Source organism: Conger conger, chromosome 13 (assembly GCF_963514075.1).
Source record: "Conger conger chromosome 13, fConCon1.1, whole genome shotgun sequence".
In the NCBI taxonomy this organism is placed as follows: Eukaryota; Metazoa; Chordata; class Actinopteri; order Anguilliformes; family Congridae; genus Conger; species Conger conger.
Genome location: NC_083772.1, coordinates 24349539 through 24373125, shown reverse-complemented (window position 1 = coordinate 24373125; position 23587 = coordinate 24349539). Strand labels below are relative to the sequence as shown.

The 23587-nt window shown below is 43.9% G+C and overlaps 1 protein-coding gene across 10 annotated transcripts in view; it reads left to right on the top strand.

The window, feature by feature from the left end:
- Window positions 1-23587, top strand: part of LOC133107625 (arf-GAP with Rho-GAP domain, ANK repeat and PH domain-containing protein 1-like) — a 64616-nt gene that overhangs the window by 4189 nt on the left and 36840 nt on the right. For 3 of the 10 annotated variants that reach the window (XR_009704599.1, XR_009704594.1, XM_061216640.1), the window contains exons 1-6: window positions 6767-6987; window positions 11866-12651; window positions 19335-19537; window positions 20914-21002; window positions 21441-21553; window positions 21805-21969. Coding sequence is in view for 2 of the 10 variants with exons in the window: in XM_061216640.1 (XP_061072624.1) it covers window positions 11933-12651; window positions 19335-19537; window positions 20914-21002; window positions 21441-21553; window positions 21805-21969 (1289 nt within the window). In the remaining 8 variants the exon portion in view is untranslated. Of the gene's footprint in view, window positions 1-6765; window positions 6988-11853; window positions 12652-15598; window positions 15802-16217; window positions 16288-19334; window positions 19538-20913; window positions 21003-21440; window positions 21554-21804; window positions 21970-23587 lie in introns of those variants that run through there. The other 7 variants (XM_061216641.1, XR_009704598.1, XR_009704595.1 and 4 more) reach the window with 7 other exon arrangements.

Genomic DNA, 23587 nt, shown 5'->3' with positions numbered 1-23587 from the left:
GTCGCTCTGGATAAGAGCGTCTGCCAAATGCCAATAATGTAATAATGTAATACCATTGTAAGTATAACAGTACAATGGGTTAGCCGACTCACTAAATACATATTAATCCAATATTTACTTTTTAATTGTGCCATGGGTGTGAAAACATGGCTTCTCAAAAACTAAATACATTTTACTCCCCCCTGACCTCCAAATTGAGTGCTACTCAAAACAAGTGATTTTATTTTATTTTTAACCGTAATACGTTGATTTACAGTATTTCTTTTATGCTTTAGCACCTTTTCTGAATTGCTCACTCATGTATTTATTCATTCTGTTCATTCTGAATGTGTCCTCACCCTCACATCTCCTCCCCAGAGAGCGCTCACACTTTGAAAGCCTCTGCTAGAGGGGTATTATTAGTGGAGTGTTGGGTGTTGGTCAGTCCAGTGACCACATTCAATAAGCCTTGGACATTTATCATTCAAAGTATTTTGTATGATGTTTGTGTTCTGTAATGTGTCTTTGGAGACAGTGGGAGTGTCTGTTTTGGACCGTAGGAGTGGTCTGTTCTTGGCCTGGCTTTAATGAATGTGTACACCCACTCAGTCTAGTCATTCTGCCATGTTTAAGATAATGGATGGAAAAAATATACACACACACACGCACACATGCACACATGTGCGCACACTCGCAGACGCACACACACCCATTACATTGAAGGATTTGAAACCAGTACTTTTCTGCATGCATTCTGCTTGAGCTGTTCATGGTGCTGGCCCCAGGACCCAACAGGACATGGAAAATTTCACTTCTCATTGCTATAGCGTATTTCTCTCTCTCTCTCTCTACCTCCTAATTCTATTCTTGGCAACACGCATACACAATGCACACATACCCGTTCATTTTATTTTCTGTCCCTCTCTTTCTGACACGTTTCAGTCGGGTGGACTTGGAGCTCAAAGCAGGCTGAGACATTCCCCTTGCGATCATCTCATAATCTGATGTCGCAGGGCTCAGCAGAACTGAGGCACTTCCCCCCACTTCCCTCCACCAGTCTAAAGAAAACATGTTGTTTATTTCTGTCCTGTACATGCCATCAAATGAAACGATAAGATCGAGCAGACGTGGCTGCCTTTTCTAATCCTTTTTTCACTATGCATCACCATTTATAATTTAGCCAATTAGTAGACAGCTTTAGCCGAAACGTCTCATAGAAGTGTATTTTACATGGGAGGCAACCAGCAGATGGGTACAGTTAAGGCCGTTTTATTATTAGGTGATGTCTAATCGGCTGATGGATATCGCTGCATAGTAATCCTAAGTAATTGATGTCGTTTTTTTCTTCAGTTTTGGTTATAAAGTTGGTCTTAAATTTAATTCCGAGTGGCATTAAAAGAGTCTAACTTAAATCTAACTTGCCTGAAGCTGCAGGAACCCTGTTGTCACCAACATTCCGTTATCACTTGACTTTCATTTTGATTGCTGTCGTTCATAAATAGTACACGTACACAATGAGAATGCATCACTGAAGTCAGTGATTTGCAAGCTCAAGACATGGAAGCTAGTTGGTAATACTTTGCTAAAGATAATTACAGGAGATGAAAATGTTCTATAAGGTTGTCAGGACAACAGACCGGTGTAAAGGTAAATCTGTGAATGACTTCAAACTACATTGCATGTCATTACTACGGTATGTATTAAGTATCAGCATAATTGGAGAAATCAAATGCACTCCAATATCAACTTAGATCAGTGTAAAGATTTCCAACTATCCCTATGTGGGGATTGAATAGGTGTTATTCAGACACAGACTCTGAGCTATTGGGTCAGGTACCTTGATGACATCAAGAATTCCCTCATCTAATGGTCAATAAATGTTTTCATAAGGTTTGTTCTGTTTTCATAATAGTTTCATAAGGTTTGTATATAGAGAGGTCTTTATAGAGAGCACGAGCTTTGTCGTGGCATGGTGGTGCAGTGGATGACACCATTCTCTCACAACTATAAGGTAATGGGTTTGAATTGGGGGAGACTTTCTCTGTACTTTGCATCAGCTCTTAATCACTTTACTGACCTTACCCTTTCCCAGTCTTCCTCCGTCTCCAATACAGCTTGCTTGTAGGCGGTACATTTTGGGAGGAGTTGAGGACAGAGGAGGGGTGGTGAGGCAGTCCAGACCACGCCCATACAATCCTGACTTACAAAATTGTTGTCTGACTTGAAAGGTGTGTTATTATAATTATTTACATTACACTGAGCTCTTTGGAGGTGTTGACATAAAGGCTGGAATTCATTTTTAAGGTTTATTGCATTTTGTTCTAAGTCTCTCTGGATAAGTGTAAATAGATATTTTTTATTGTGGTACATTTAAAAAAAAAAAAAAAAAATGTTTTCCAAAAATGTTTTTTTTTAAGGTCCGTGGGTCTTCGGATCCCACAATTGACACGACAACAGTAAACGTTACCTCTTGGGTGCTTTAAAAGGATGAATGCCACATCACTATTTATAGAGGCTAGTTGAAAACCTGAAAAACTGGCTCTATTGCACTTTTGCTGTTGAATCTTTGTCACATCTGAAGAGGGCAGAGAGATATTTTTGCTAATTGCGCAGTCACGTGTGGTGCTCTGCTCCCCTGCTTATTACAGACATAGCTGTGGTCAGACCAACCAGCATGCAGACCTTGAACATAAACACAAGAAAACAACTGCCATTACTCAGTCTGAGCCTATGCATTGCAGTATTAAAAGAGGCCTTCATTAGCCAGAGTGCCTTATCTTAACAACTGTAGGCTTTTTTCATATTTGTTCATTGAAGTTCACAATATTTTATTGATTGTAAGTATGATTTATTTTGTCTTGCATCTTGCGTTGAAGGTGCCCTTGATAAAGGGTTTGTGATGCTTGTGTTTGATGGATTGGCTTATGTCTTGTTCCATAAAGGAAGTAGTACTCTTGTCTCAGGTTATTTACATCACTGGCTATGGCTTTGATCTACGATGCTGGTAAAGTGCTTTCATTTCTGCAGGCTTATATTATACACTTCTCGGCTCATTTATTTTAGACATCCTCATTTAGATGCCTGCATACAATGCCTCGAGGTGGAGGTCATTGTGTACTAGTTTTTAATTCTTTATTGGTTGGAATCATATACTTATTTTTGTTCAATGGGTTATATAAACCATAATCAAATCTGTGGTAATTGTTTGTCAAATAGCGGCCCCACTGGGAAATGCAGCCCTTTTTAAATTAATAATCACATTTTTGCATCAGTGATAGGCCTACATCCTCCAAGGACCTCCTAAAATCTGATAATTAATAATAATAATCATAATAATTTTTGTATTGTAGAAAAATGACCTCATTCATAATATTCTGATATTTCTTAAATTTAATGAATTTAACAATGAATTTATGCTGTATAATATGGACCCCAAACCCTACATTACAATACATAGGTCATGATTCGTTTTTGAAAACTTAAGCTGTGCTTTCAGTGTGGCCATTTCATTGAGCTTTTCTGTAGAAAGCAGTATTTCCTTCCAAACTATTTGACACTTCTGGCATGTGTTATGATAATGCAGCTCAGATAATCTTTAAATCACTTAACATCCTTTAACAATTTGATAGTCAGTAGTCAGTTTTGAGCTGCTGTTTAGTCTCCGTCTCTCCTCAGAGTAAGGTAAGAGTGCGGTTCTTCTAAGGAGAATAAACAGAAGCCTGTGAGATGGTCACTTTGGGATTTAGAGAGCTCCACTTGCTTTTTTCACCCCACACATCGGCTGCTCAGAGTGGTCTTCCCTCCCTCTCGCCGTCAGGATTCCTGCAAGTGGAGTCCCTGTCATTTTGGCTCAGATCTGCATAAATGGTATACATATCAACAATGTAGAATATGTAAAAAAAAACCCTGTCAACCGGACTATAGCCAAACTAACAAGATAGTGTAGGCTGTTCAATATCTGATAATAACCAATGCCGCAAATAGCGAATACATGTTAGCATGCTGGGCAGATACTGTGAAGTTGCACTGATGCTTGTGGAATGTACAGTCCTGTAGATTGGATGTACTGGTAGACAGCGTGAAGGGGATGGTTAATCCAGAGATATTAAGATCTGTGTATCCCCTCACAATTTGTGCAGCATGGTTCCTTCACATGCACTGTCAGTTTGGACCTACAGCAAAGCGATGTAGGCCTCTGTGTGCACGGTCAACAGCATTGTAAACAGCCTCCAGTGGTTTGGACTGGCGTATGTTGAGTGTTGCTGCACTAGTCGGCACACAGTAAAAGCCATTGTTTCCCTTCTCAGAAAACATATTACATAGCTCTGTGTCAAGCTCCTAAGGAAACAGGATCTGAAATTTGTGGCGTTGTGCATCTGCAAGTACCTCTGCAGCCAGTAGGCAAACGTTTCTTCCTAGTGGGAATGGGTAGATAAGGGCCTGCAAGCCATGCCGAAATGTGCTGTCTTTACTTACAGCTGGTGCCCAGGTCAAGTGCTGTTATCTTTTACATTACATTACATTTCATTTAGCAGACGCTTTCATCCAAAGCAATGTACAAAACCGTGCATCAAGGTCATACAAAAAACAACTGAACATACCAGATAAGGTACAATTCATATAGGGTTGGTTGTTAGGCTATGAACATACGGTGGGGTCCAGAAGTCGGAGACCACTAGTGAAAATGCTTCTGTCTTGCATTCCTTTCTAATTTAACTCCACAAATTGGTGCAAATCCTGATGATCCATGTTATCCCAGCATTATTTGACAGTGTTCCAAAGAGCATCTTTATACAGACTGGTAGAAACAGAGGGAGCGGTCTCAGCTCAGAGCATGTCATGGCATGACTCAAACATCATGGGAGAGTCTTATTTTTGGCTTGAGAGTCAACCACCCTACTGACCGTGCCATGCACCTCACCCAGTTGGCCTTTGTTATTGGATGTGTGCATCTCCGGGGGATACTGAACGTGAAAAAGAAGTGTGCGACCTCCACCTTCCTCTGCCTTCCCCTCCTCTTCAGGAGATGCACAGGAGGCCCTACTTCCCCTGTCTGATGTACGACATCCTGCAAACGTGAATTACCACGTGAATTACCACGAAAAATGCACAAAATGGCCTTTGCCACACTCACTCCCGTACAGTAGTGCAGGGCTGCCCAACCCTGTTCCTGGAGATCTACCATCCTGAAGGTTTTTAATCCAACCCTAACAAAGCACACCTCATTCGTAGAGGTCACATTGAGCTGCTAATAGTAGAATCAGGTGTTCCAAACTAGGACTGAAATGGAAACCTGCAGGACAGTAGATCTCCAGAAACAGCGCTGGGCAGCCCTGCAGAGAGAACACACAGTTCCTGGGTCGGGTGAGCAGAAGTGCTCAGAGACGCCCTGCCACAGACCAGCACTTTTGCGAACACCTCCCCTCGTTTTCTCCTCTCCTGTTTACCTCCGCCACGGCTAGCTCGCTGGGTGAGGTGCGGGGGATGTGCAGAGAAGCAGATTTCGCAGAGGGGGCTGCAGAAATGTGTTGCTAGGCTGGGGGGGGGCTCCCTTGTTAATTGTTGGGCCTTTTTTGTGTGCGGTAGAATGCCCTATTGTTGACGGGAGCACAGAGGGATGATTATAGGGCAGGAGACCGGGCTGAGCCATAGACCAGCTGACAGGCCTGCGCTCTCACCCACACACACCCAAAGGGAGGGAGAGAGAAAAGGGAAGGAAAGAGGGAGAGTGGGGAGGGGATGAAAGGAAGGGATAGATTGAGGTGGATAAAGGGACAGAGAGATGGAGAGAGGGGAGAGGGATGAGGTGAAGGGAGGAGAGAGAAGTGGCTCTGAGACGAGCTGGGGTAGTGTACGCAGTGACTGGATGTCTGTCCGGACCCTCTCTTTATTCTCTCCAACCACACAGCCCCTCTCCTTCCTCTGTCCAGTGACAGGGCTGTATTATTGTGGGTTACCCATGGCCCACTTTGCCTTTACCCATGGCCCACTTTGCCTTTTTGTGTGAATCACAAAAAAAAAATTATAATAAATTAATCATGAATAAATGCAAAAACTTCTGTGCACCTTGCAGTGCAAAACCAGTGCGGAAATAATGGATGTAAAAATACGGTGGAAGTTACGTTTATTTGCTTCTTTGACGAAGAGTCAGAGTCAAGCTTTGCATTCGAGGCATTTAAATAGTGTGTCCCTGGTGTGCGTTTTGTTGAGCTGCTGCCCCCGGAGAGACCTTACTCTGCAGTCTGCTAGACTTGACTTCCTCTTTGGTGAGGGTGTTCTAATAACACAGGCCGTTCTGAAATGTAATGTAATGTTCTTACGCTCCTACGGTGCAGTACAACTCCTGTGTTCCCCACCACCTCTAATAAGCTTCTATCTTCAAGCCCAATCAATTCAAGGATTTGAAATGTGCCCTAATTTAGAAAAAAACCCCGGATAGAGGCAGCGGAGAGTCGGAGTTGTCAAACTGGCTGCTGTCACGGCTGGCAGTGTGCTGCTGTGTGTGAGGGAGAACGGTGGTTCAAACCGCGCCCGGCCTGTGTGGGTGGCTGCTCCAGGAGGGTTGTCTCTCTTCACAGCGACCGTGGGCTATCGTATGACCGAGGGTTACCGCGCCAGAGGTCTGTTAGCAGACGTCTCTCAGCGAGGCTCTTGCCCCTACTGTCACCGGAATCTGTAACACGGTGTGCCGTGTTGTTGTTTGGCTTAACAGATGAACTTCCTCAATCCTCAAAATCAGGAAGTTTCCTGTCATCGTGACAAGATGAGTGATGGTTGGGTGTGAGTAGAGAGAGAGAGAGAGAGAGAGCAATGTGCTAGTCGTGCGTTCTTACGGACGTTAATTCTGTCCTGAGGGGGAGTTGCTGACTGTGCCCATAATGCCCAGCTGCCCTGAGGTAATGGGGCCTTTGTATTAGAGCTTTGAGGGACTGTGAGACTTGGTGCATGCAGACTGCAGCTTACTGTCTGACACTGCTGACTGAACAAGGAAGAACCCGGTGTGGAGAGGTGAGTGTTTGCTCACGGACACTGTACACATGACATTGGACTCTTAACTTGTAATACGGTCCGGGTGAGCATGGCTGCCCTACAGCGGATGTTCAGTTAGGGAACCTGAACCACTTAACATCTGTGGTTCAGGCACTCAAATACTTGTCATTTTCAGCTGGTGATTGTTATTCTTTTTTTGAAGAAAATATATATTTAATATATACAGATATATTTAGAAAATCACTTCACTGACTTTGACCATAGCAGTGCCCATTTTTGATTGTGGCTGTTCAATATTGGTAAATGAAATGAATGAAGTGCAGTGCTCAAAATGTGGACCTGATGAAGGCAGAGTGAATTCAAGCCTCTGTGTCTTCCTCTTTTTGGGACAGAAGTGAGAAGTGTGCTGGGTGTAAACTTTGTTCACGTATTTGCTTAGCAGCCCTGTTAATGCTGTGTCCATACATTCTTCAGCAGAAATGAATGCCTGAACTTTTAAACAGTGAAAAGTGATTAAACATTCACTTGCTCTTGAAAAAGGTTTATCAGCTTTTGGTTTCTGTCAGCATTTTTTATTAAGCTCTTTACACTATGAGGCAAGAAGGAGGGAATAGTTCTCCAGAAACACTGCATGATGTTGTGCTGGAGAAACACTTAAAAGTCTGCTCCTTGTATATCAGGTTTGATCAGGGAAAATATAATATAAAAGATCCTATTGTGATGTCATATAATTACTTCTAACCTTCTCAAAATGGATATTGTATTCTATTTATGTGGGAGTCAGGTAGCTTTACTAAAAGAACCACACCTTTTTAAAATGGCAGAATGCCAACCTTAACTGCTTGAGTTTGTAGTTGTAATTCATCAATGAAAAATGAAAGAATGGGTGCAATATGAATAGCGTAAAAGTGTATTTATGGCTTTAAAACATCCTCTTTTTCTATTTAAAGTGACATGGAATCACGTGAAATGGTTTCGTTGTCCTTCTTCGGAAGTTATAGTAGCCTGTTGATAATTATATTGGTCTGGATTCAGGGAACATTTGTTCCTAACTTAGGCTTATGAATATAAGTCTTTTCTCTTCACAAACAGTTTGTTCAGTGAGAAATGAACTCTTAGCATCAATTATCTTAATGCTAAACTCAATTGAGCTTTCTGCTCAATTTAAGGGAAAATATTGACTGAATGTGGGCCATTGTCTATTCATGGCTTAGTTTGAGCTTGTGAATCCTGAAACATTTAGTTTGCATGATACAGCAAAGGATCTTTTGAGGGAGGTATTGACATACTGTTAATATTTATACAAGAATCACTTCCTGCTTGTTGTGACAGTAGGCTGATGAAAAACATTTGGGGAACAAAGATTGTGACCAAAACTCAGAACCTCTCCAGTTGTCCTTTTATAGTTATGGTTGGAAATAAGTAAGGTTTTTCATAAGCATTAAGGACACTGTCAGCAAGTCTATGTGAATACCCTTGGTATGTGAGGAATGTCAGAACTTGTTTATTGCCCTCATACAGAAGTATGTGAACTGTAATGGCACCAGTGACATCAAACAGGCTCACAGGGAACCTTTTTTCAGATGAAAGAATCTGTGTGGACTCCATTTCAAGGAGCAACTACATGTCCCTGTCATATTGAGGAGCGTACTTTACCTCCCCTGCAGAACGTGACCTTCAGTTTAAGCTGTCAGCCATCACCCATGAAATATTTGAAGCCATAACCTCTTTTGGATTGTGGAGTTATTTGGGTGAAAGAAATGATTGTGTCTTGGCTGGTTATCTACAAACGACCAATCATTTTTTAGATTAGGGAGAGAGAATTGCATGCATTAATTATTTTTTAGATGTGGGAAGATGGAGGGACGGCAGAGGGAGGGAGAAATGGGAATATGACTATTGATACACTGTAAGGATCATATGTACAGTGTGGTCTGCACAGGCAGCCATATTCCCTGCCATGAAGCATAACGAGGGCTCGGGCAATCACATCACCTCATGACCGTCCATATCTCAGTGCGTGGCCTTGGTCCCTGCCTGTCCTAATAAGATCTTGTGATTGGAAAGACATCATGTGACCAGCAGGAGTATGATTCAAGCTGGTGTGAATATTACCACTATTTATATCCTGCTGGTTTACTTTTTGCATAGTATATTCGGTTATGTGACATTATTGTGACTGGGCTGCCACTCATAATGAGCTACTGATTTTCTTTCAGACATTTCCCACAGCAACATGCATGAACACCAGCTTCCTTTACATAGAAAACCTGGCACCTTGGCCTTGATTGATTGGTATAGTTTACTTTTGTAAAAAAGCAAGTTACTCATTGACAAGTATTGTACGGTACATCTGTGTATATATTATTTTTTTAGAATAGAGAAGGAACTGTATGAGAACATTGTGAAAACCACACAATTTGTTGCTCAAATAGTGACAGTAGGAAGTTCTGCACCCGGGCACGCATTCTAACAAATGGACTGGAGACTAATTTGTAGAATCTATAAAATAAAACCTTTGTACTTCCCTTTTCCATTGACGGCTGGATGGGTTGGGTGTCCCGGCAGTTGTTTTATGGAAACAGTGACATGATTCATTGTTGAGCACAGGTATTTCTGGTGACTGTGCTTCTCACTTGACAGGTAAGGTGAAGCTTTGCTCCTCCTCATACTCTCATTTCCCTTTCTCTAAAGATGATCTCACTCAGTCACCTCTGGAGGTTCAAAAGAGAACATTAAATAAATGGGTCCATTACTGCTGGGGGTTGGTGTAACTCTTGTTGTCATGGTTAGGGACTGTAGCCAATTCCTGTCAGAATGTGACACAGAGAGCCACATTGGCGCATGGAGTCCAATCAGAAACCTGCACAATCCAATACTGTTGGCAGATTCATTTCAGGAACCCAAATGAGACTACCTCCATTTAGACCTTGTTCTGCTTCTTGCTAAAGGTTGTATACGATTCAGTGGCCTTTTATAAATGCTGGGTTTGAATTTTTGCCAAATTTATAAGTTGGATGTAAAGTTTCATTGCATTCTCTTGTCGTTGCTTGTCATGTTACTTTGTCAGCTTGTCGAGCAGTGCATACTTGTTCCTCTTGTTTGGACAATATCTTGGCATTCTTACAAACTGAGTGCTGAGAACAGGCTCAACCCACATTAGTTTATTGTTGTTTCTTCATTCAAATGACGTTGTTATGAGGTGACTCAAGGAAGGCATGTGCTGGATGTACCAAATAAAGCATTAATTAATCATTTGTCGGGGTATTTTAATTCAATTATCTAGTTCCATTTATTGAAGTGTGCATCCAACTAAACCTGTAACCTGTGCCTTATTTTCAAAAAATTGAACTAATTAAAATGAATTTGAGAGCCAGCAGTAGGCCTGAATGTTGAGTGATATTATTAAATGACGGATTTGTACTGTCGCGTGAGCAAGGAGGCAGCACAAGAATAGGGGATGTGGTTAGCAAAAGTTACTTCACGATGGATTTGGTAACCTTGGCATGGCAGCAGAGTAGCACCTCACGTAAAACTCAAATCCTTATGACATGACTGTAGTAGCACCACACATATCAGACTCAAATCTGTATGACATGGCAGACATTTTGGCCTTGTATTGTGTGGGACATTACTATAGGAGTCTGACTGTGGAGTGTTGTAACATCTGAAGGTTGTGATTGCAGTAGTCTAGCATTCAGGCACACGTTCCAGAGGAATTTTATGTATGTAATTCTGCTAACGATATTTCAGTGCACACAAAGAAGCCAAGCTTCATTTTTAGGAGGGTGGAAGATGTAGTTTATCTGCCACCCGTAGTAATAAAAGACTCACATTTACAGAAGCCAGAGTATATCCTGTTTTTACATGAATGGTGCGCTAAAAAGGGTCCTCGTATAGTCATCCTTTACGATTTCCTGTTAAATCATACCTGTGTTTATTAATTCCCTGACCAGATGTACTATAGATAAATGATGTCAGTACAAAAGCCGTGTGAATGATATATTTTAGGATACATGTTGTATTAAATTTGGAATGAGAAATGTGAGAAAATCTATTTAAGGCATGACACAATAACGGCTTCCTGTTGTGTTATGTGGTTCTTCCTGATTTGTGATGAATTTGAAATGGACAAAATGTGAAATTCAATTCTCTTTGCAGACCGAATGTGGTGACAGTTTATTGTGTGACCTGTTGTGCCCTGCCTGAATAAAGCGCTCTCTCTAGGAGGTTGTCTCCCCTCAAACGGCAGGAGCAGGTGCCACTGGGCTGCTCTGGCTGGCTATTCTACAGTGAGCGTGATTCACTGGTTTTGAATGTACACTGGAAAATCATTCCTGAAACTGTTTCCTGCTTAATGTGTAAACCCTAACACTTCTTATATATTGTACAGTGGCGTAGAAGGTCATAATTACCTCTTTGCTGTGGCTGACAACTTGCAATGAATGTCACTGGTCGCAGTGGTATTTGGGTTATATTCTAGGTGATGGGATTGTATTTATACTATGCTATATTTGCTGAGGACAACGACCACAGTCTATGTCCGGCAACAATAGAAGGTTTGTGAACGTTCTGCGATTTCAGTCGAGTGGCGCTCTGTCCGTGGCCTTTAAAATCAGCAGAGGCACTTAACGGTCAGAGTTCTGTTTTGTTTTGAATATGATAACTAATTTCTGCCTGATCAGCCAGAGTCTTTCGATTGGTAATGCTCAATATGCTTGACGCAGAACCTCGAGTAGCCTCAGTTATGTTCCTTCCCACGCAGCAGAGTTGTGCAAAACGTCCAGTGTGTAGAACAGTGTGTTCTGCTGTCAGCATTGGTGTTTACGCTGTAGTGTTTGTGGTGAGATTAGCGCCGCGCTGACTGTTTGTTCCTCCTCCTAGGTTACGTTGGAGGTTTGCGATGCAGAGTTTGGCCGGCCATTGACCGTCCTCTCTGCGCGGAAGAGACCCGCGTGTGGCCATGTCCTCGGGAGCAGAGCTGATATCCGTGTGCGAGTGGCTGACCGTGCTGAGGCTGGAGCAGTACTCTCCCGCCCTGCAGGGAGCCGGCTTCGCCACGCTGTCCGAGTGCCGCAGGCTTACCCCCGCTGACCTCCAGCAGGCGGGCGTGGTCCTGCCCGGCCACCAGAAGCGTATCCTGGCCAGCCTGCAGAAGACCTTCTCAGAGGAGCCGGCCCCGGACCGGCCCGTCCCCAGGGAGAGGGCCGGGGGTCTCCCTTCCTCCTGCTCGGACAGCTTCAAGGTCGATGGGGGCCCGGGGCCCACGCAGTCCGGCGGCCCCGAACCCTGCCCTGCCGGCACTCAGGACAAGCCCCCTCCCCCTATCCCTCCCAGGGCCAGCCTAAACTGCCCCCCTGTCAAATTCACCCCGGTGCCTGTGCCCCGGCCACGCCCGGAGACCCTGTCGGTCCGCCCCCAGGAGCAGCAGCAGCAGGGCGGCAGGAAGCCGACCCCTACCTCCCTGACCCCGTCCACGTCTTCCTCCTCTTCATCATCCTCCTCTTCAGAGCCGGTGCCTCTCAATGAGCAGAGCCCTGTCAGGATGGGGGTACCCGTGCTGCCACCCAAGTGTCATCCCGGGGGGGCCCCCAAAGAGCCCCGCGGCCCACCCCCCCTGCCCCGACGGCCCCCTATCCCCGCTCCCAGAGTGTTGCCATCTGAGACTGCACCACAACCCAGGTCAGTGTCATTCATCATGCTGTAGCTTCAGCCAATGACATTTACTGCTGTCAATCATCAGGTTCTCGTAAACTTGATTTCATAATGATGATGATTTTTTGTGGTGAGATTTCATAATTATTCTGTGTTAGGGGGCATGTCAAAAGAATTTTATGTGTCAACTTTGAATGATTTGTGAATGAAGGCTAGTCTAGCCTTAACTATGAATATTCTTCATTCTCCAAAGACACGTTGCCCAGAAACTACAGATCAGAATTAGCCTCCATGGCTATCTCGGGCACATATGCAGAAATGTTATTAATGTGCATTGCCAAGTAAACGAATAGTTTCATTAAAATGAAATTGAAAAGCTGCACATCTGTAGTAGAGGGACACAGACCCTGTCGACATGGTGTTGTGCAGGCTGCAAATTGTGAGGTATTTCATGTTGAGCGAGAAGCAATAAACCAAATGCACCAGTTTGGTTTCGCTAACTGCAGCATATCTTCGGTGAGGGGGCCATCTGGAGGTCAGAAGCTTTAGCGTTAACATTTTTAACTGCATGCAAAAGTGTTTTGATGGCTATTCAAATATTACTACAAATGTTTTTTGAAGATAGTTTCTGAGAATGTATTCTTACTGTGTAATTCTGCCGCATGACTAATCTGATAAGCCCAAAGTTGCACAAGCTTGCTAAAAACAGTACAGAATAGAGAAGTCACATGGTTTGTGGAAACTGGAGTCTGAAGGAGAGTAGAGTTATAGAGGAAATATGCGTAGCAAAGACCTCCAGCACTGTATCATAAATGTACCGTACTGTGCAAAAGTCTTAGGCACCTGTATAACATTCTGTACAGGTAAGATTCTTTCAAAAATAATTCAATGAAAGGTCCTAAATAAACATATTATACATTTTGCATTACATTTTAGGAATTTGGCAGAATAGTTAAAAACTGAATCAAATCAATATTTTTTGTGACCACCCTTCAGCGTTAAAACTGCATCATTTCACTGAGATAGCCAACGCTGTTCTGCAGTTCTATCAGACAATCAGCAGGGAGGTTGTTCCAAGCATGTTGGAGAACTTGCCACAGTTCGTCTACAGACTGGTTGGCTACTTGCTTCTGATCTCAGACAGGCTTGATAAAGTTTTTATGTAAAAAGTAGTCAATTGCTTACAGTAATATGTTACCTTTTAAATTAAATACAGATTACAGGAAAATGAATATTTGGAAATCTGAAATGTGTTATTTTATACTAACACACTTCTGCATACATACTAAGACCTCTGCTCAGTACTGTACATGTGCTACCAGTGTGCGACCACCTGTTCCTCTTAACAGAAATGTTGTCAGTGACTCAGGCTAGTCTGGGTCATGTGAAGTATTTAGTGGATGAAAACATGAGATTGCTTTCTCGCCCATTCAGGCGAGTGGGAGTGTGTACGTATGAGAGATGTGCGCGAGACGTTTCCTGTATATAACCTGTCTTTTCTCATTTGGCACAAATGGTATTTGTTTTATTTTACTGTTTCCACATTTTAAATAATGCCAGAACATGGGTGTGATTACTGACTGCATTTCAGAGGGAAGAACATTAAAAAATGGTCTGGTTTATTATTATCAAAGAAGATGGGTTTGTGGCTGAATAATACAGAGCCAGTATTCAGCTGGTGCATACAGAATTAAAAATGATCACTCCTGCCATTTCTAGTAGGGGAGACCTGGTATCATAACAGTTCATTTATCTTTATGTGCACTCTTAAGTAGGACAAATTTGGCCAGGCAGTTATGGCAGAAATGAACCAATGCAGCAAGAATGAAGCAAGTTAACTGGTTGCCACAGAGTTTCATATTTCTGGCCAATAAGGAAGAGAGCTAGGCACATTGTAATTAACTTTAAACCCCTGTTAAATTTTTTAAAATGTGATTTATCAATTTTGCCACTAGAGGGCCATATTTCATAGGTTTTTTTTGTTGGTTTTTTTTGCATATGAGTTTTGTTTAAATGTCACCACTGGAGGTTACTGACATTCACCAACACGGAAGTTTATTCATCTGATGTCCAGGAAAGTGCTTGCTGCTTATTTCCTGATAGTGTGTCTTACTGGAGCTGTATTTCTTTCTAAAATAAGTAAGGGGTTCTAATCAAGTTGGTGTTCTTGTACACAGCTTGGCCAAAAGGAAACCATGTAGGAAATCTGTAACCTGCCAAAGTAATAATTGTTTCTTTGACCCCCCGGTCAATAGTAACCTTGGTTACCTTGCTGAATAGTGTGATTTTTGGTACAGTGAGCTGCTTCTTGTTGAGAGGAAGATAACAGCTTTTGCACTGACATGATTGAAAAGGACACTTTCAGAGCCATGAGTCTATACAACACTTGGCTGCTTTGTATGCGCAAGGCCCAGAATTGATTTAATTTCATCTGGTCATAATATATTGATTTACAGTGCATACTAAAATGAGAGAGGTTACAACATAAAAATCTCAGGACTTACCTTCATTGCCATGCTGACAAAAGATGAAAAATATTTGAAAAAAGTGAATTGTGTTGAATGTGTGATATGCGTATCCCACCAGTGTTCCTGCCATTACCCACAATCCTAACCAATGCACATCACATAAAACACCATTGAGTGAGCACTGTTATTGGCCATGCTACACACTGACAAAGACCCAATCAAAGGGGGCATAGAGATAGTTCAGAACCGCTTAGCCTTACTAATGCATTATGGGTATCTTGGCAGCTAGATCTTTCTTTGTAAGTTTAGTTGAATGCTCTCTGCCTCTTCGCATTTTGTATGTGTATTGGGCAGGGAGGTGGTGCTATTTACATTGAGAGGGAGAGAGAGAGAGCGCAAGACCGAGAGAGAGACTGAGAGCACAAGAGAGCGAGATAGAATGAGAGCGCAAGAGAGAAAGAAAGCGTGAGAGAGTGTGTGGGTTGTACAGGAAGTATGTGACTTGCAGCACAAAGCCTAGTGCAAACATTTAGGCTACAAGTTCTTCCAGCTTCCTCTCTGCCTTTGTCGTGTACTGAGCTCAGTTTAGTCCCTTTCTACCACTGGGATGGACCCTGAAGTGTCTGTGCCTCTCCTTTCCTCATCATCCGAACAAGAAGGCAGTTTCTCTTTCCTCGCCTGAGTAGTTTTGCCGGACAAGTCTCGACAGGTGAGTGGATCGACAGAGGTTCCCCTCCATTATTACAGAGTGCAGCAGAAGAACCTGCTGGCCTTACCACATTTACCATGATTGACTAACAAACCCCGGCTCATTATCTCGTTATACCTGTGGGACTTGATATGCTGCAAGTCTTGTGTATGTTGTTAATATACATTTTGGCTAAAAGTTTTTGGTCTGCCTTTGAACAAACGATCACATCAGCAGCAGTTGCAGTGTGGTTGAGACCAGGATGTTCTTGTTGCTGGACGTTAACTTATGTTTTATAGGCTATTAACATGCAGCATTAGCAGAGCAGTAAACAGAATAAGATTTTATAATGGCTTCAGTGGGAGCTTCTGCCCAACAGTGGCAGAAGAACGTGTTGTGTCCTAGTGGTCACAGTGTCTGTTGCTCCACAGTTTGTGCTAGGGTCGTCCGTGAGTTTTGTTTCCTGAAAGAGCTGAACTTGTCGCCCCAGCGTGACCCCAGCCCCCGGTGAGTGCTCCTGGCTTAGTGAGAGCCTTTTCCAACCAATATGAACATCAGTCCCTCCACTGTTTGTAAGGGGGGTCTGCGGACCATGGGTGCCCCCTCTCTACGCTCGATATGCGCTGGGTTGCCAGTAATGCCTCAGGTACCTGATGCTTCTTCACTGGGTCACCCTGACCCCGTTCTGACCTCGATTCAGCTAGATTGAGGAACACTGGGACAATCGCCCCATGAAATATGATGGAAAGGAAGATAGCATTGTTCACAGTTACCCAGAGGATATATTTCCTTCTTCTTTTCATGTAAAAACCGTGCAATGGACACTATGACATTTCAAATGTAGCTCCTGGTCGTATCTGAGCTTTAGCAAGTGAAATATTATGATGTAATATTAAGTGAAATGATTATGATTCTCTGCAGGCTTCAGGTATTGGTTAGCATGGCCACTGTAGTGGAGCGTGTAGCAAAGGCTAGCCAGTGCGACCACTGTCTTCACCACTCTGATCCATTTCCTGATCCTTTATTTGCTCTCTTACATGTTTTCTCTCACTTTTGTCCATTATGAAATTTACATTAAACTGACTCTTTGCAGTAAACCCTCATAGGATAAGTTATAAGGAGCAGTGAGGGTCCCGTCATGTTGTTTTCTTATCCATATGTGGCAAGACCAGGGATGCATTTGTAATGGCTGCTCACTAATAAGGCTCTTGATGAATTATTTCGACGGCTAGATTGTGGCAGTTGGGTACATGAACCTTATTTAATCCACGGTGTTGAATTAGTTTGTGACAAGGCTTAGAGGTTTAATTTAAGGACAACACCAGCAGCACTGCAAAGGAAGATAGAACAGTAGTAAATTTGTGCTTCTGTCTTCTTGTTTTTATCCCAGTATATCTCCAATTTCTTTTGTAGTCATTCTCAAGGGGACACCTTGTTTGGTTTTGAAGTGCGTACATTGTGAGGAGAGTGTTGATTTGTAATAATATAGTACAATTTTAATAATAGTGATGAATTGTTTTCATGTTGTGTTGAAGACTCATGCTTGGAATCCCAACAGAAGCTTAACCTGGATACTATTTTCAGATGTTTCAACCCGTCAAACTGATATTACCAGTTCTCCCTAACAACATTAAATAGTACTCTTCTGCTCTGTGGTATATTTCAGTGATTCATATGTTAATTGTGCTGGTGGGCTACATCTGGTTACCACACCTGCCAAACCTGAAGCGATCCACCTCCATTCTCTCAGGTGAAGGGTCTTAGTGCGTTTCCTCGTTGTGACTCATTGTGTTTGTCATGATGAGCGCTAGCACGTGTTTTGGAGCAGCACCCAGGAAAGATTTTATCTTTTTATTTACTGTAAATGATAGCGTTAGGGTATCTGGTGTTTCCATGGTGAAGTAAATTGTTAGGTTTCCCAGAGATAAGGAGGAAATACTGTAAACTGGTAGCTCTCTCTGTTAGCACTCAACACTGGAACTACTACGCTAACTCATGTGTGCTAGTAACCGTACATCTTCTTGACACGCTGTGAGGATGTAATGGTGGAGAATGGATGTGCGGACCATTAAACGGCAAAGTGGAGGCTATTTTCACGCTGAATGCCACACTTTTCAGATTCTTCAGTGTGTATGTTCCTTTCTCGCTCAGTAAAAGCATGACTTGTGCACCAGTCCTTAAACCAAGTCAAGGGTCATTTGACCTCAGCAGTGTTTATTTGTGTCCAGTGTAATACACACAGCCAGTACACCTCCACAGACACTGAGCAATCCTTTTTTGCCCGACACTGTGTTATATTCACAACTTTCAGTGCCCTAGCGTTCCTGGTCTTGAGGCTACGGACCCATAGACGGTGTTCGTAGTAATGTAGTCTGTAGTAATGGCACTTTGGTATGCAATACATTTGCACATATCACACGCATGTATGGGGGCTGGCTGTATGCATTATTGATGACCTCTGGGAGTGCTTTTTAAAACGGCTATTCCTTTTGAAGACCTCCATTCAGGATGGTATCACAGAGGGGCCATAAAACAAACTTCACAAGGAATGCAAGGAGCCAGAAAAAGCTGACGGTGCTCTCCAGAGACCAATGAAATGTGAGATGGCGGAGCAACCACATGGGAGAGCCTGCAAGCCTCAGACTTGAATGAGCAGCCGTGTACGGACCTTTAGCAGGGCCGCTGCGGAAGCTAAGCCTTTTACCCGTATAAAATCACTGCCCTTGGACGGATGCTGGGAGGTTAAATTTATCCCACGTCTTCCCTCACCGCCGGCCTTTTTCCTGTTTGCTCGGTAGAAATATACGGAGGCATTGTTGCCAGTCTGCAGTGAGGCGCACTGGGCCATCAGGATCAGGAAGTTCAGCCAGCAGGTGGAAAAATTCAGAAATATGTCAGCCAGTTAAATGCAGAGTACATACTATGTTAGGCACTGTAGAGTTATTTCTTCTTTGTGTTCGCCTGCCTACTTTGTGTTATGCAACTGAAGGCCTCTCTGCGGGAATGTGTAGCTAATTTAGTGAATTCTGTGCATGTCCCGCACAGCCAGGGGAATGAAGTGCGGATGTGAGGGTCAAAGGTCAAGGGTTGTTGGAAAGAGGGGGGGTTACTGCTTGTATGCGATGCCATGGCGACTGTGGTCCCAGTGTGAGATTCCTGCCCTCGAGCCTTCGGCCCAGCACGCCAAATTCCTGGGGCAGTGACCCCCTTCCACCCAGGGCTGGTGCGCTGGGGGCCGCTCTCTGATGCGGGGCCCCTCCACGGGCTCCCGGTCGGCCCCTGCGTTAGAGCCGGGCCTCAGCCAGGGGGAGGAACCTTTCCGACGAGACCCTGAGTTCAGTCAGGTATGCTGCTCCTCTTCAGAGAGGGCAGGCGGGAACATGCCCGGGAGCGGGCGGCAGTGAGGGAGTGTCTCCCAGGCTCCTTCTGTCTGCGGGGCCGGGGTCCCGGGGCCGGAGCGGAGGAATGAGGAGGCTGCGGAGGCTGCTGGAGCCGCAGGCCCGGCCCGAGAGCTCGGTGGTAACCGAGGACTCCTTTCCTGTGCTCCTCACCAGCGTCGCTCCAGTGCGTGAGCCTCCAGTGCGTGAGTCTCCAGTGCGTGAGTCTCCGGTGCGTGAGTCTCCGGTGCGTGAGTCTCCAGTGCATGAGTCTCCAGACCGAGTCCCCGACTTGCCGCCCCGGAGTACACCAGCGAGCCAGCCCAGCGCCGCGCCCCGCCAGTCCAAGAGGATCATCCACCGACCGCCCCCGGAGTTCAGTGAGTGACCCCCCCCCCCACGTCCTGCTTTCATTGTTCTGTCCTCTCTGCCTTTTTTTCTCTCACCAGAAAAACAACATGGAAGTTGTCTGGACGGAGCAAATGTTGCAGGTCATTTCTAAAGTTTTTTATTTTTTACATTTCTATTTTTGAATAGCTTTGATTTTAGAGTTTTTTGTTGTTGTTGTTGTTGTTGTTGTTGACTATGCTTAAGGTTAAAGGAAAACAGAGAGTGATGTGTGGATGTGAATGTGCTTAATTTTATTTCATGTAAAAATGTAGGGAAACCTGTCGGTGTAACCTCAGGGCTTTTCATTGCTGTGAATCCAGATTCAGTGATATAAATGCTAAATGTGATGATGCAATTACAGGCATCACTTGCACTACGATTCAATATTGATGTCACTGAAAAAATGTTGTTAGAAAGAAAAAGCTTTTAATTTCTTGCTCAGCAAAGTAGAAAGCTCACTGGGATCGTGTTAAATAGAAGCAGAAACATTTTCACCTGCGCACCAAGAGCTGCCACGAACATAAAAAATAATTACAGTACCAGAAGGCATTCGAGTAATGATGGGGAGCCATCAAGAAGATGGCAATGGAAATAAACCGTGAGGCTGTTCATCTGTGCAGCAAATGCATTGAGTAGCCTGCCAGATCATAATTGAAGTCAGTGCTCTCAATTCCAAAAGCGAGTACAAAGCCAGGGGTTGGTTGTTGCTGTGATACGCTTATTGGGTGATGTCACTGGAAGCTCACGCATCAGGCCTGTGCGGGAATGACCTCAGCGTTGCTGGCAGCGCTTGACTCGAGCGGTGAAGTGGGGCCTGGCGGCTTTCCTGTAGTACTGCCCCCTCCTCGGTCCTCTCCCCCCGGTCCGTCTTCCTGGTGTGAGTTCAGTGCCAAGACTGTCGGGGGGGATGCGGATGTGGGCTGAATGTAGATTGTGTGGATTGGTGAAGGATTCTCTGACCCCCCCCACCACTGTTTACTGCAGTCTTTGTGTAGCCAGTGATGGGCAGTGTGTTTTACAGGCTCTGTGCATTGGGAGTAGTTCTGCATCTGTCTGTCTGTATGTGTGCCAGAGAGTAGACTGTGATTGGCCTAGCATGTGTTCTCTGAAATATACACATAATACTGCCGCATTTCTGACCCGTTCTGCTTTCCCAGAATCCTCTTGCCATAGGATCCGATCTGGACGAAGACGAAAAACCTTATTGTGCGCTTTTACACTTCCTTTTTCTTTCCTGGCTTCCGTTGAGAAGTGTATGTGTTTTAACGGGGGAGGGGTTGGTCGTGACGGGCACTGCTCTTATGTTTCCTGTCTCTGTTGTGTATGTTGGCTGTTCCTCAGTCTCTCCCTCTCCTTCCTCTGTCAGGATCGGGCTCCACCAACAGCTCCGAGGGCTATGAGGAGCCAGAACCATTCTTCAGCCCAGTGTTTGAGCCTGTAGACATGGCGGACAAGGTGTGTATGTGCTTGTGTGTGTGTGTGTGTGTCTATGAGTGTGCGTGTATGTTTGTGATTGTTTTTCCGACTGTGTGTGTGTGTGTGTGCGCTTGTGCGAGCCTGTTTGTTCGGGGTTTTGGTGTTTTCCCAAGCTCATACTCCTCATGTAGGGAAACGTGCCAGACAAACACATTTCTGAAGTCAAATATAAATAAAGACTGGAACTTGTCCTGAACTTTGATTTACTTATCTGAAATACTTATAATAATACTAATTATGGAGTGTATACAGTTTTTGGTGCTTTTTAGAAGATTGTTTTTCCAAGTCATTTGATTGAAAATAACCCAAACATTGGATTGCCAGAATGCTTTCCTGTTAGTCTTGACACTGTTTCTTCTACAGAATTGTATTGGTGTTGCCTACTCCTGCCTGACTGATGGATCTGTTGTTTCACAGGACGGTTTTCTGCATGTGCCGAGGGGGGTGCAGAAACGTTTCAACAGCGTCTGCAGCGATGACGAGCTCCTGGATGATGACGGCGATGCGGCCTATGAACCCATACCCGTCAAGTGAGCCAGCCTTCTCTGTGCTGGCCTTGGGCCTCTACCCGGTCATATGCGTGCTTTCCAAAATGTTTAGTATCTCGCTGGAAATGGCTGCCATTTCACTGTTATATTCAGCGAGTGCTGTGTGTTTCTAGTCTTGTGTTTTAGTTTATGGCTTTATGTGACTGCAACTGTGACTGCGTGTGTGTGAGTGTAGGTGCTTGTGTGGTGTACCTCAATGTCATCACAGTTTTGTTGGCTTTTCTCTGTACTAGCAGGGGGTCCTGGATGGATGGTGGAATTATCAAGGGCCAGGATAGCGTCTACCTTCCCTTAGTGGGGAGGGTCCCATCCCAGGGTCACATTGCCCAAGATGACCTCACACCTCAGCACACCCCTGTCATCAAAATGGGCTGGCTGGACAAGAACCCGCCTCAGGGGTACGTTCCTTTCTTCTCGCCTGCCGCACTGTGTTCTGTCCCAAATTACGGTCCTCCTAGGGACATTCTCCATGAAAGAGAGATGAGATTGTGAGAATGGTACAAGTGGGGAGTTGTTGTTCTTCCTCTGAACTTGGGTCTCTGTTGACACTGTGTCACAATTCAGTTTTGTTTGCACTGCAGAAAACAAACATAAAATATATTATTTATTATTTAAATATATTATATTATTTATATTATTTTGGTACTAAATGAGATGAGATGAGTGTGAGAGTTTGACCCAATTCAAGATTTCCCAATGGGCTGAGAGAATTTAATCAAACAGTAACTTAAAACAAGCTAATATGTTCTACTTGTGAGAAAAAAATAAGACTAAGTCTCATTATAAGACTAAAACAATTGTTAAGGCAGTCGTTTTTGCAGTGTAATATTTATATTTTGAAGCGCTGATACTGTAATTTCATTGATGGGTGCCTGTGTGTAGTTTGGCTCGCATGCATTCACAGATGTGTCCTGTTCAGCCTCACACTGTGAGACAGCGTGTGGTCTCTCTTTCCCCGGCCCCTGAGTTTAAAGCAGCCACCACCTTCAACATGAGACCTGGCTAGCCCATGTCTACAGCACGGCCTGAGGTCTCCGCTCTCGCTTTCTTTGAAGGAGTGTGAGCGGGTCTGTTTAAAATAGCCCTGGTCTGTAGGGGGACGCTAAACCCTGTGGGTTTCTGACAGTACGAGAACCGTGCAGAATCTATGGCTGGCAGAGTACACAAGAGCTCAGCGAGAAAGCAAACAGCAGTTACACTGGGAAAGCTGGGCAGGGTAACACTTGGTTAGCACTTCTGTTTATCAAAACGCTCCCTTGTTTTAGATGTGTATATCATGTCGGCTTGTATTGCTGTCACTACTTTGACACTTCCCTCTGAAACACAATTGATCAAACTTCCCCTTAAACTCAGCATTGGTCTCAACCAATGTGTGCCAACAATCTGACTAATGCATATTATTATTTGCATCATGTTAGAGACATTAAACAATAAATTCAGTTATATGTTCAATTATATAATGTGCTTGCATTCAGTGACTTTTATTTTATTTTTGAATTGTAATGACAAATATCGGTATTTGATGGAGTTAAGTTGAGTACACTGGGGTAGACTCGCATGCCATAGGCCACCGGTTAAGCTGAACACTGCAACGGGCCTAATATCATGTTTAATCTCTTCCCCTCCCCTGTATATTGAATAAGATGTTTGGTGGATGTCCTGCTGTTACCTGTTGCTTCTCTGTCCTGGTTCCAGGGCCACTGATTAGGGTGGTATTAGTTCCAACTGACCTGAGTCAATCAGTATCAATTGAGCTTTTTACTTGACTAATGATTCAATGTGCTTTCTTTTGTTAGCTTTTGCTCTTCCTGTTCAGTTTATTCATTGCTGTACAGACTAAACTGTAAGGCCACCTTTGACCAAAAATCAATACTATGCTGTATATACCTTTCCACAGTCTATGCATAACAAACAAATTATGAGACACAATTTTGAGACAGATTAGATCTCATCTGATCAATTAAATGTCAGGGAAGCAATATATGATACAGTCCATGGATTGTTGTGTACCGTATG